This window comes from Mytilus trossulus, chromosome 5, assembly GCF_036588685.1.
Source record: "Mytilus trossulus isolate FHL-02 chromosome 5, PNRI_Mtr1.1.1.hap1, whole genome shotgun sequence".
Lineage (NCBI taxonomy): Eukaryota > Metazoa > Mollusca > Bivalvia > Mytilida > Mytilidae > Mytilus > Mytilus trossulus.
Genome location: NC_086377.1, coordinates 63,262,082 through 63,275,399, shown reverse-complemented (window position 1 = coordinate 63,275,399; position 13,318 = coordinate 63,262,082). Strand labels below are relative to the sequence as shown.

The 13,318-nt window shown below is 32.6% G+C and overlaps 1 protein-coding gene across 1 annotated transcript in view; it reads left to right on the top strand.

The window, feature by feature from the left end:
• LOC134718175 (uncharacterized) overlaps positions 1-12,759 on the top strand; it is a 43,536-nt gene extending 30,777 nt beyond the window's left edge. The window contains exons 5-12 of the mRNA XM_063580665.1: positions 3,036-3,132; positions 3,720-3,883; positions 4,772-4,894; positions 6,870-7,185; positions 7,975-8,154; positions 8,720-9,000; positions 9,545-10,149; positions 12,458-12,759. Of these exons, the coding sequence (XP_063436735.1) occupies positions 3,036-3,132; positions 3,720-3,883; positions 4,772-4,894; positions 6,870-7,185; positions 7,975-8,154; positions 8,720-9,000; positions 9,545-10,149; positions 12,458-12,759 (2,068 nt within the window). The remainder of the gene's footprint in view (positions 1-3,035; positions 3,133-3,719; positions 3,884-4,771; positions 4,895-6,869; positions 7,186-7,974; positions 8,155-8,719; positions 9,001-9,544; positions 10,150-12,457) is intronic.
• The last annotated feature ends 559 nt before the right edge of the window (positions 12,760-13,318 follow it).

Here is a 13,318-nt window from a genome sequence, read left to right as displayed (position 1 = left end):
TGCAATGTTTTTTTCCAACTTTTTATCGCACGAACTTTGTGATTGGATTTTACGAAAAAATGAGGCGAAAGACCCCCATTTTTTATTTGATCATTAGGAAGATTTAGGAAAACAGTTTCTAAAAAGGTATCACTCAAAGGCATTGAAATTCTAGTTTGATCCAAATTTTGGGGGGAAATGAGACATGTTCACCCCCCTTTTTGCCATATTTTATTGGAAATAAATGCAGAATGTTGCCATGGATACAGATAAAAGGAATTTATTTTCACCCTTTTAACTTTTGAAAATCAAATCTATGGAAGATACTGATTACATGCATATGCACATGTACAACACAAACAGTAAGGTTAATGTATTAGAAATCCAGGAATAGGAGATGATAAAACATTTTGGGGCTCATTTTTATTTTTATTTTCTAACTGTGGAGTGCTACCTTATGGCACATCAGAAAGCACAGAAATGCACTTTTTAAGATAAAATTTAACACAAATCTTTAGTCTTTTATGTTCATGTTTTAGTTCTGAAGGTAAAAAATCTGCTAGGAATGCAATTTATGTTAATTTTATTGTTTACTGTCCTTAGCAACCAAATATACACATTTTGACACTTAGACATGTTGCGCTCTTAAATTTATACTCCATTAGCTTTGTCCTTGTAACCAAAGATTGCGCTTTATATGATAATCTCAGAATGTAACGCTTTATATTTTTGAATGCGAATAAGTCAAATAAACATTTTTAGCAGGATTTTATATTATAATTTGGCATGAATTAAATTTAGAGATGCCAGTATTGTTAGAAATTTATACCCTGCTTGAGAGCTTCTAAACCAAGGTGGGGTATGCTATTTACAGCAAAAATGACCTATGAGTGCTTTCAAACACCTAAAACTTGTACAATTTGTCCTTTTTTAAGGTAATTTTATAATTTTAAATAAGAAAAAGGGAAAAGTTTTAGAAATGTACCCCAAAATGAGACAGATTTGAAGTTTTTCACTATGATCCCACATTTATTTTTAAATCACTTTTTGTCGCGTTTCAACATCAACTGCTAACCTTCACAAAATTTTTATTACTGAACCAATTTTTAAAACTAAGGTACCATTTTCATCGTAACAGCTAGTAGAACACAGAACACATAAAAAAAATTGAGAAAGGAGGGAAAAAATTTCACCTTAAGGTAGCACTCCACAGTTAGGTGTGTAGTTTCGCATTTTGGCCCCTGTGGATTTTTCAAATATGAGAGCTAGTGTGCAATAAAAATCATTTTTGGATAGCTGAGTACTAAAATAGCCTTTGTATTGGGTTTATATGATCATCAAGGTTATGTAATGTATGTAATATAGGCTGTTTTTTGTATGACAGTCCGTATTTGCATGTCCCTACCATACATTGGTCTGGTAATTATTGCAATGTTTTTTTCCAACTTTTTATCGCACGAACTTTGTGATTGGATTTTACGAAAAAATGAGGCGAAAGACCCCCATTTTTTATTTGATCATTAGGAAGATTTAGGAAAACAGTTTCTAAAAAGGTATCACTCAAAGGCATTGAAATTCTAGTTTGATCCAAATTTTGGGGGGAAATGAGACATGTTCACCCCCCTTTTTGCCATATTTTATTGGAAATAAATGCAGAATGTTGCCATGGATACAGATAAAAGGAATTTATTTTCACCCTTTTAACTTTTGAAAATCAAATCTATGGAAGATACTGATTACATGCATATGCACATGTACAACACAAACAGTAAGGTTAATGTATTAGAAATCCAGGAATAGGAGATGATAAAACATTTTGGGGCTCATTTTTATTTTTATTTTCTAACTGTGGAGTGCTACCTTATGAATTTCGAACAGCGGTGTACTACTTGATTGATGCCACATAATTATAGACTTGTGTTTTCCTTCAATTATTTCTGATTTTTTCTGGCCTAATCCATGTATGGTTTTCAGTTTTCCATTTGTGAACTTTACATCTCTAAGTTGCAACATTCCAGCAGCACCTGCATACGATGTATATATCTCCCAATTGATACGATATTCACCTGCTTGAATTTCCTATCATGATTTTTTTGATAGAGGGTTGTGGCTTACAATGAAGCTATTAAACCAAGAGTTCCAAATGGTGAAGTTGAAATCATCCCTACGTAAAATTTACGGACGCCATCAGGAGTTGGCTGACCGTTATGGAATAACCGTTTCACAAATGATATCGGATATGTTCCTTACGTCGTAACTACAATCCCCTTCTATTTCATGAATGTGACCTACCGAATTAGACTATTTACCGGATTTGTAATTACATAAGCAACACGACGGGTACCACATGTTGAGTAGGATCTGCTTACCCTTCCGGAGCACATAAGATCACCCCTGGTTTTTGGTGGGCTTCGTGTTGTTTATTCTTTAGTTTTCTATGTTGTGTCATGTGTATTATTGTTTTTCTGTTTGTCTTTTTTTCATTTTTAGCCATGGCAATGTCAGTTTGTTTTAGATTTATGAGTTTGACTGTCCCTTTGGTATCTTTCGTCCCTCTTTTAGTAACACCACGGGTTTCGCATTTAGAGCAGAATCTACTTGCCCATTACGAGCGTCTGAAAACAATACAAGTGTGTGTTTGGGTTAGTGTTGTTTCTTTTTTTTAGTCCCCAAGGATGACTGGCGAATATATATCTACAAGTCTTCTTTGGACGACCGATAGGAACACCATTGCTTTTGTCTGCTTAGCTGTGCGGAATGAACAAGTACACAGCTGCATCTTGTTAGAATGTTGACGTTAGATCTAATGCATCGTATTTAAAAATCGCAAAGCACTCTGTACGTTAATGACACTTTTAACAACTCTTAAAATAACCAATTTGTAGTAAAAAAAATCATTAAAGATATATGTATATTTTAAGATATTGTTGCAGTGATTTCTAGTAACCATTTTTTTTTTTTTATATAAAAAAAAATATTGGATTTACAATTTTGTATCACTAATGACATTTTACATTAATAATAACAAGTGTAACATTATTGTTTTAAATTGACAGTATTGACGGTAAAAGGGACGATGCCGTTAAAGAGTTGGAAGATTTAAAACAAGCTTTGGAGGCAGAACAAAAAAAGATAAATGAAATTTCTGGAAAGGTGCTTTAACTTCTGCATTTATATGAAGTTTTGTAATTTTTTGTAATTTTTTCTTTTCTACTTTTTCTATTCATGTTTTTCCTATAAATTTATAAATCGATAAATTAGAAAAATAAAACAGCGGCGTCAAAAAATTAATGCAGTTCATTGAAAAAATGGCTAGTCATCACAACGGTTGTATACAAGTTTGAAGGATAATTTTCACATTTTGGTGAATATTTGTTTTTATGCTACATCTATGAGCATACTGTTTTTCGGTCTGAACATTCGTTTGTATGTCTGTTCGAATGTTCGTCTGTCCGTCCGTCTGTCCAGCTTCAGATTAAAGTAGTGTTTGCTGAAGTTGTAGTCAAATCAACTTGAAATTTAGTACATATGTTTTCTTTGATAGAATCTTTCTATTTTGAATGAAAAATTGGAGGTTTTTAACCCAATTTTACGGTCGACCGAACATAGAAAACGATAGTGCGATCGAGAATACGTGTAAATGAACACATTCTAGTTTATAATATTTGAAAATAAAATTGAAATGTCCACTTTTGCATTGCATACAAAAAAAAAAATGATCAAAAAAGGTATAATTTCAGATTGAAAAGCTGGTTGGTGATAAAACTAGACTTCTTAAAGAACAAAGAATAAAAGCTCAAGCAATTCAATCGATCCAGTCTCTCGAGTTTGAAATTGAGCAGAAATCGCTTATTGTAAAAATGCTACAGTATGAAGTACTAAAGAGAGACTTTGATCAAGGCAGGTAAACGTTTGTAAAACACGGAATATTATACCATGTTATCGGAGTTTCCATCCATTATTTTATCAATTATTAGAAATAAAATTTTAATTTGAAATTTGTTAAAAAAACAGTATGAAAGATGATATATTATCTACTATCCTGATTCTTAGTCCTCAGTTTTCTATGTTTTGTGTTCAGTACTATTATTTGTCTGTTTATTATTTTTATTTTTAGCCATGATGTTGTCAGGTTTTTTTCAATCTATGAGTTTGGCTGTCCCTCTGGCATCTTTTGTACTTCTTTTATCAATTTTAACAAAACGGTGAATAAAGTACAAATAGGGATAGTACACTTTGCTATAAAAAACAGTGTTCATTTATTACATTAATTATTAGAGATTTTATTTTAAGTTGAAATTCGCTAAAAACCATTGAAAGATGATATATTATCAAGTTTGACGAAACGGCGAGTGACATAAAACAAAATTATACTTTTTATGCCCCACCTACGATAGTAGAGGGGCATTATGTTTTCTGGTCTGTGCGTCCGTTCGTCTGTCTGTTCGTTTGTCCGTTTTTTCGTTCGTCCGTCTGTCCCGCTTCAGGTTAAAGTTTTTGGTCAAGGTAGTTTTTGAAGAAGTTGAAGTCCAATCGACTTCAAACTTTGTACACATGATCCCTATGATATGATCTTTAAATTTTAATGCCAAACTAGAGTGTTTACCCCAATTTCACGGTCCATTGAACATAGAAAATGAAAGTGCGAGTGGGGCATTCGTGTACTGAGGACATATTCTTGTTTCAACAAACGTTTGTTAATACTGTAACACAATTTATTAAAAAAAAGATTGGTTTGTCTTTCCTAAGAAAATAACTATTAATGCTTTTTCTATTATAACATTCTTTCAAGCTTCAAGAATGAAAAGACCCTAGAGGATCATATCCAAGAAGCACAACAGCAAATAATAAAAGCTAAACACGACAAGAATACACAATCAACAAGATCTCCAGAAAATGAGTTTTGTCAACAAAGGTGAATAATTGAAAGCGCTTCTGTATGTTTTATAAATGTATTTATATATCAATATCATAGGTATGGCTAGATTAGGTATACGCCTCATTTTTATTATATTTTGGGGTTTGTAATTTCTAACATCTACTTCATCGAATTTGTTTCCAATCGTTCATGGGTTTTGAATGAGAGCTACCAAATTTTATATGAGACTACAACCGAAGTTCAGGTTAGAAAGATTACTATTTTTAGGTTTTAATTACGAATGTTACGATTTGTATTGGAAACAGGGTTTCCGCTGGCATTTGCGAAAAAATAATAATTTTGGCGATTAAAATTCGTCATTGGCGAAAGAATTTGGCGAAAGAAATATATATAACGATTTATTTTCACCCATTTTGTTTATTTACTTTTTTCGGGTTTCTCTGACTTTACCGATCAAACAATACTCGGAATTCATCTTGAACTCATTAAGATTTTGACAGAAAATCAATAATCAGCTGATTGCATTCATAGCTATCGACATCAAAGGACTAATTAATAAAGGTGTTGAGATTGTATGATATGAAAAAAATGATAGGGTTAAATGGCTTCTGTCACATGTCACAATAGGGATTTTATTAACCACTTTGCGACGCACGTGTTTGAAGCAAATTTTTTACGCTTCCTCTCCTTCTTTTAATGAAAGTCAAGAAAAGAAAATTGTTGTTATGACGAAAAATGTTCCAAAGCAAGAAAGGTCTCTGATTTAAAACTTTATCATTTAACTTTCATTTAGATCTTTGATTTTAGTGGGTATTTCAAAGTCGTTTCAGTGACACACGTGTTTCAAGCATATAGTTTTACTTATTTACGATGGTCTAGAAAAGAAAACTCGTTATAAAGAAATCTATTCAAAAGGTTGGCATGATAGCAAGCCTTAAATGTAATGACTACACCTTACACGAGGGATCAATTCCAAGTGATAATAAGATGCGTCGTTTTGTTATAAAAAAAACACTTCTTATTTAGGGGGGGGGGGGGGCTGGAAGAAAAGTTATATATTTGTGTTACTTGGCGAAAAATATTATAAAGTGGCGAAAAATACATTGTTTTGGCGAAAGAGGTGGCGAAGAAAATAATTGACCCAGGGGAAACCCTGATTGGAAATATAAACTTTAGTCCCTTGTTAAAATTTATATTAGATGCCTATTTATACTTAAAAGAATCACAAACCATCATACTTTATTTGCATTATTATAGTACTGAAATACACAAGTTAAAATTAAAAAAAAGGGAGGGGGGGTTCTGAGGGTCAAAACGAAATTGATTAAACGAAGAACAACTTTCCACAATTCACCCAAAAGGAAAAGTAAAATTGAGCAATATGAGACCAACAAAAACTTGGGTGAATTCATATGTTTGTTTCCGTAATTTTCTCAAAAGCAACCTTTTTTAATTATCTAAGGTGTTGTAAATAGTTATCAAAAATACCAGGATTATAATTTTATACGCCAGACGCGCGTTTCGTCTACATAAGACTCATCAGTGACGCTCAGATCAAAATAGTTAAAAAAGCCAAACAAATACAAAGTTGAAGAGCATTGAGGACCAAAAATTCCAAAAAGTTGTGCCAAACACGGCTAAGGCAATCTACTCCTGGGGTAAGAAAATCCTTAGTTTTTCGAAAAATTCAAAGTTTTGTATACAGAAAATTTATAAAATGACCACAAAATTGATATTCATGTCAACACCGAAGTGCTGACTACTGGGCTGGTGATACCCTCGGGGACGAAACGTCCACCAGCAGTGGAATCGACCCAGTGGTGTTAATAGTTATCAAAAATACCAGGATTATAATTTTATACGCCAGACGCGCGTTTCGTCTACATAAGACTCATCAGTGACGCTCAGATCAAAATAGTTAAAAAAGCCAAACAAATACAAAGTTGAAGAGCATTGAGGACCAAAAATTCCAAAAAGTTGTGCCAAACATATTCATTTGCTCTGATTTTAGGTTTGATACTGGGCATGGAATTATCATTGAAGGGATATTTCCTAAAGATTTTACATGTAAGGTTGTACCCTGGACCTCAGATGAACGGTTAAACATTATAAATAGTAATGTTTTCCCCGAGGGATTTACGTTGGAAACTGACCTCTTCTTTGTTAAAAACTCAAAGACTGGAGACCCATTGGATGGAAATACAATTCCGGCTGAGAATATGTTATTGAAGGCCATACTACCAAAAGAGAAAACGTATGCAGATGTGTATTTTAAATACAAAGGTGCTGTTAGATTTGATAAAACCTGGAAATTGCTTGAGTCTAAGGTATGTTGAAGCATAAAGTATAAACTAGCAATAACCATTAACGCTTCCGATAAGAAATAATAACAAAATCATGATTAAGGTAAACTCTTAATATATGTTGGAGCCTAAATTACAGAATAACAATAGATGTTAACGTATTAGGTATGCTGACTATACTGTATGTGTTTTTGCTCATTTTTGAAAACCGTAAGGTGGCCTTCAATTACTCACTACTCATTTATTTTAACTCTGAGAGGTAGTTGAGCAATAAAACCTCGTGTTCTCATATCTTTATATAATTTAAATCAGACCAGTTTGGCATTGCATGATAGAATTTATAGAATCACTTCAGAAAGAAAGAAAATAAATGATATACATAACAGGAAAATAGCTCCAGCTTTATCGGTATTGACATTTTATTTAAGTTCAAAGTCTATTCTCTAAATTTCAATATCCTTTATCTATTCTCCTTACAACAACAACAAGTTTAAAACATATTATGATAATATCGTATACATTTTAATCTTCCTATGTGCTTTTCTGGAGTAAACTTCACCAGGAATGTTTAGAACCAATTATTACAACACAAAAGGTGTATGAGAACCAAAACACGGAAGTTAAAATTGGTTAAAATACCGAGATACACTTATCGATTCAAATACCTAAGTGAAAACTATTATAATACTAACAATAGATATCACATTACTACTCAGAAACTTAGATTGAGCCTTACAAATCCATCTAAAAACAAAGTTAACAATATATCAATACTTATATAACATAATTCATTTATTAACTTCATTTTATCAGGATAAAGATATTGTTTTTAAAGTCGATGGCGTTGAATCGTTTTGTGTTATATCCATTCTACCAGAAGAAAGACATACAATTTCTCCTTTTGGATGTCGGTTCATCAGCCCAATCGACAATGGAATACAAGTAGACTTTCCTTCGAATGTTGTTGACAAAGAGGAGAAGATTTGTTTTCAGGTAGTATGAACATAGATAATACATAAGATAGAATACCATATTTATTTGATTAGTTTACATTAAAACAGAAAACACCAATCAACAGCTAACTCCTCTGTCAAAAGTCACAAAAAAACTCAGAACACCACACATTTCAGATAACATGCAATTGTACATGTAAATATTGTTGTGGAATTATATATGTTTTACTTGCCAAAAATCTGGTCACGTTTGTTACGTTAGGTAAACATTAACGTAATCTATTCATATTGCCATTTTACGCTTACACTACGTGCTCATTTGTAGAATTATTTTCTTTTAATATTTTGTTCATGATGAGTTAATATGTAACTTATCATCAATAATTTTAATGGTATATACATTTCTTTTAGAAAAACTACACGTACAACATTATCTTATTCCAATGTTAATTTTAATTTTAGGGTCGGTAATGCTTTTCAATTTCGTACTGGTTATTGCCTATTCACGTTTTGATTCTAGCGTCACTGATGAGTCTTTTGTTTGTGTAGGATAAAAACTTTATTTCGTATTTATCTAATAATGTTACTCCCCTTTCTCTATTTAGGTACATCCAGTTGACATGACATATTTATCTGAAAGAAAATCGCAAGTTAATGATGAAAAAGTTTGTATTTCCGCGATAACACATGGCCTTTCGTCAAAACATAGAAAGTTCAAAAAGTCTTTGGAAATACAGCTGCCTCTGCAATATGGTTCCGGACCGTTCGAGGATGATTCTGACTACAGGGTTTTTAAGTGGAACGATGATGGCTCATTTGAATTTGTTGATATAAGACCAGTCATACTAAACAATACAGCTTCTTTTTCGGCAAATTCCTTTTCTGGGTAAGTGTTAAGTTGTAAATGAAAATGGGGAAAGTGGCAAAGAGACCATAACCCGACCAATGAGCAGAAAACAGTCGAAGGCCGCCAGTATACACCGGGTATATTTTTTATTGTACATGAAAGTAGATATAATATGCGGTTGTTTAAAAAGTTGATCGTGTGTAGAATTTTTGTATATAAAAATTTGCTTTCTTGCTTCATTCAAATGTACACACTTATATTATAAAAAGACTCACTCAATTCACATGAATATTCGTGACGTTTTGTTTATTCCTGTTTTAAAAAAAAAAACCTTGATTCTTGTGAAGTCTTAATATGCCAAAATTCATAAATTCAAAATGAATCAGAGTTTTAGGATTATTTTCAATGCTTAAGATTTTAAATAAACATGGTTTGAATTACAGACTTACTTGATAGCTTTATGAGTGCCTTTCATAAATCGCACTTAGATAAGAGTATATGGCAACTCTTATTCTCATTAACATAACGAAATCAGAGATCTACATTTTATTTAGATTGTACCTTTCTTTTGACATAATTTCAGTTATGGTTGCGTAAGAACAACCAAATCACAAAGCACTTCAAGTCTTGCATCCGTAGTACAAGAAGCCTACGGATTACGAAAATGGTGTAAAATCTTGTTTTTTGTTGGAAAAACTACGAATAACAATGTCCCAATTATGCTGGAATGTGTAGACCTGCAAAGAGTGGCAGAGGTTTGCGAAAATCGTAAAAAGTATGGCTATCGTTTTGTCTCGGAGTGGATCAGCAAAGACTTTTTCCTTATTCCAGATAAAACCATCATAACAGTAGATGTGAAAGGAAAGTTTGGTATCCCAAAAGAGTGTAGTGCTAAGCATCCAAAACTGTCGTTTATTCCTGTTGCTCAGGATAACTTTACACGTTTCCTTGTTGAACTTAAGACAAGTGGAACAGTTTACGGTGTGTTATCAATACGAGACAACAAAAGCGTTTTGGATGAGATATTCTATGATCCTGCCAGTACTAAAAAACTCCCTTCTAATAAGAAAATCAGAGATGAATTGCTGGGTAACAGGAATGACCATTTGGTTATATCACGATCGTCAACTACAGAAAATCGAATCGGAAAAGACACTGCAGACAACAGTTTAGAAGATAAAAAAGACGGTATATTTCAATTTTTGCATTCACATATACACAACAACAAGAATCTTACATTACAGTACTGCCAATCAGTATTAAAAAGTAGATCCGCTGTCCACACTCTGACAAGCATGCGTTGTACTTCTGTTCTGGTATTTATAGAAATAGCTTATATAATTCCAGCCTTAAATTCCTGAAGGTGTGTATCAGTAGAACATAACCAGAGGATCCCACAAGTTTTCTATAACCAGACAATATAATGGAATAGTAAGGGAAATATAGGCAGAGGATTTGCCTTTCAATCAAATTGCAGTACTGGAAACCTTGATAATCATTATCTGCCTTCTCTGAAGTTGAAGGATTCAAATATTGGCCTATGTATTACCCAATAATCAAAGTGCTTCAATAGCAAAACCGTAAGAAAAACAGAATAGAAGTGACCTTCAATTTTGTTCAAATCAATAATGTTTAATGTTTCAAAGCATTTATGGGAAATCTTGCTTTGGTGGCAAATTAAGGTAGATCCCGATACTAAGGGAGATAACAACGTTTCACTGATGTAAAACTGGTTCCCTGTAAAGATCGTAGGTTATATCGCCCATATATCTGTGTCACGGTAACAGTTCGGTTGTCGTCTGTTGACAACTTGTGTAAACAACTTACTTGTACAAGTGATAGCTGATCGGAAGAGAAAAAGTTCTTTCAAAATGAAGGATATAAATAGCTTCAGCTTGAAAGTTCACACAGTCTTATAAATGATTCTCAACTAAACCAAAAACAAAACCACAAACACTTTATTGTAAACATATATTTCTCACTTGATTTTCCATGATGAGTTAGCGGTAATTATCTACAAAATGTCTATAACTTCATTGACAATCCAAACCTCGTGCAGAGTCACTAAAGTCGTGTTCTCCTTAGAAGGGGTACTTGGATGTGTTTATTTTTTGTTCCGGTGCCATATTGATTTACCCTTGTCTGTTATTCCGTCATTCAGCATCAAACGATTAGACGCAATTTTTCCCTAAACGCCTTCCGATATTTGTCAGATTTGTGTGTTACAGATCGAGTTTAGTTTCGTTTCGTTCTGATATTGCCAAAAACTATGAGTTTACACAACATGAATATAGAGTAGTTATCTTCAACAAAAGAGGGACGAAAGATACCAAAGGAACAGTGAAACTCATAGATATAAAACAAACTGACAACGCCATGGCTAAAAATGAAAAAGACAAACAGACAAACAATAGTTCACATGACACAACATAGAAAACTAAAGAATAAACAACACGAACTAGGGGTTATCTCAGATGCTCCGGAAGGGTAAGCAGATCCTGCTCCTCATGTGGCACCCGTCGTGTTACTTATGTGATAACAAATCTGGTAAATAGTTTTATTTGGTAGGTCACATTCATGAAATGGAAGGGGATTGTAGTTACGACATAAGGAACATATCCGATATCATTTGTGAAAATCATACCGATATCATTTGTGAAACAAACAATACGTGCATCCCCCACCATGTTGATATTAAGCCTTTGAAAACACGTTTTTCTACCATTACTATGATATGTTCAAACCTTTATTTAGAAGGTCTAGAGCAGTTGATTAATGTCAGTTGTATAAATGAAAACCTTGAAAGCTTTTGTAGAAAACTTATTGGCAACATTTGAATATGCATTAAGAGTTCTATCTGTTCAGAAATAAATCCCACACACAACCATAGTTTGTAAAAGAAACCATAAGTAATAATCACAATATTAATCACAATTATCAACATCTAAATATTATACTTTGATTATAAAAACACACACCTCTCCAAATGGAAATATATATATAAACAGAGGTAAAAAAACATTTTGAGCTTTTTTTTAGGAAGTGTGAGAAACAAAGGTGAAAACCAATTATACACAATTTCTGGTTAATTGTACGTGTTGAAGATTCGTTTGCGTTAATACTGCAATTTGTCTAAAAAAAAACTTTCGCCACTGGAATTTTGGAAACAATGATAAAAACAAGCTGACAAAATGCTATCGATATTCAATAGAATTTGATTCGGATGTGATCACTTCTGATTGTCACTTAAATTAATGGTTGATGATTATACATTTCTTCCATTAAAGCCGCCGCAATTGTTAAAGACGAATATCAAGAGAAGCAGAAATTGATACATACTCTGAAATATGATTTGAATTGCGAAAAATCTATAATCTATGATGTTTTCAATACTTTAGTAAGATATAAATCGTTTAGGAATTTTGAAAGAGCATGTACTTTGCAAAATTATTTTATAGAACATTAACCTCAAATGTTCATTCTTTTTTCATTTCAGATTTCTTCACAGAAAAAGGTCTTTTGGCATTATCAAAATTAATGAGTCCTAGTACAATACTGGAAGTCTGTGTTAACATGGATGTACCTATAGCGCAATGTGAGACTATTCAGCAGAAATATGGGACTGGTTCCACGTTAGGAAACATAGCCTTACTACAAACTTCACTTGATCGGCAACCAGGCGACAAACAATTTGAAAAGTTGATAGATGCATTAAATTCAGCTGATCAACGATCACTGGTTGATAAAATACAACACTTGCATTCAACTGGAAAAGGTCTCCATGATGTGTGTAGATGAAAAAGTATGTAAAACAAAACATTGCTCTTACCAAGCATTTGTCCGTTGTAGAAACATTTATGAAATTCTGTCTAAATATTATTCCTAGAAATATAAAGTTCCTTTATTGTTATGTTTATGTCTCCATGGTTGCTATGAACGAGATTTGTTAAAAACTCAAAATTGGAATTATGTCTGGACTAACAGCATGAACGAAAAAGTTTAACATGATGTATTCTTTTGAGAAATTTTTAACAAGAAAGAGAGTAATATTATGAATTTTATTCTTAGCAATACCAATGTCCATTTGATTCATTTCACGTCGCTTTCAGTTTTTTACGAAGAAACTTGAAAAGTAAAATAAAAAAAATACTGATCTCCGAGGAAAAATCGGAAAGTCCATAGCTATAGTATATATGTATTTCTTAAATTAATCTATATGTATATCAAAATAAGTATAATAATACTAGAAATGTTATGTCATCATATACATAAAGCTGGTAGTTTTATTGTTAATTGATACGTTTCTGTATAATTTGTATTGATTGTCATTGAAATGAATTCGGAACTATCTTAGAAA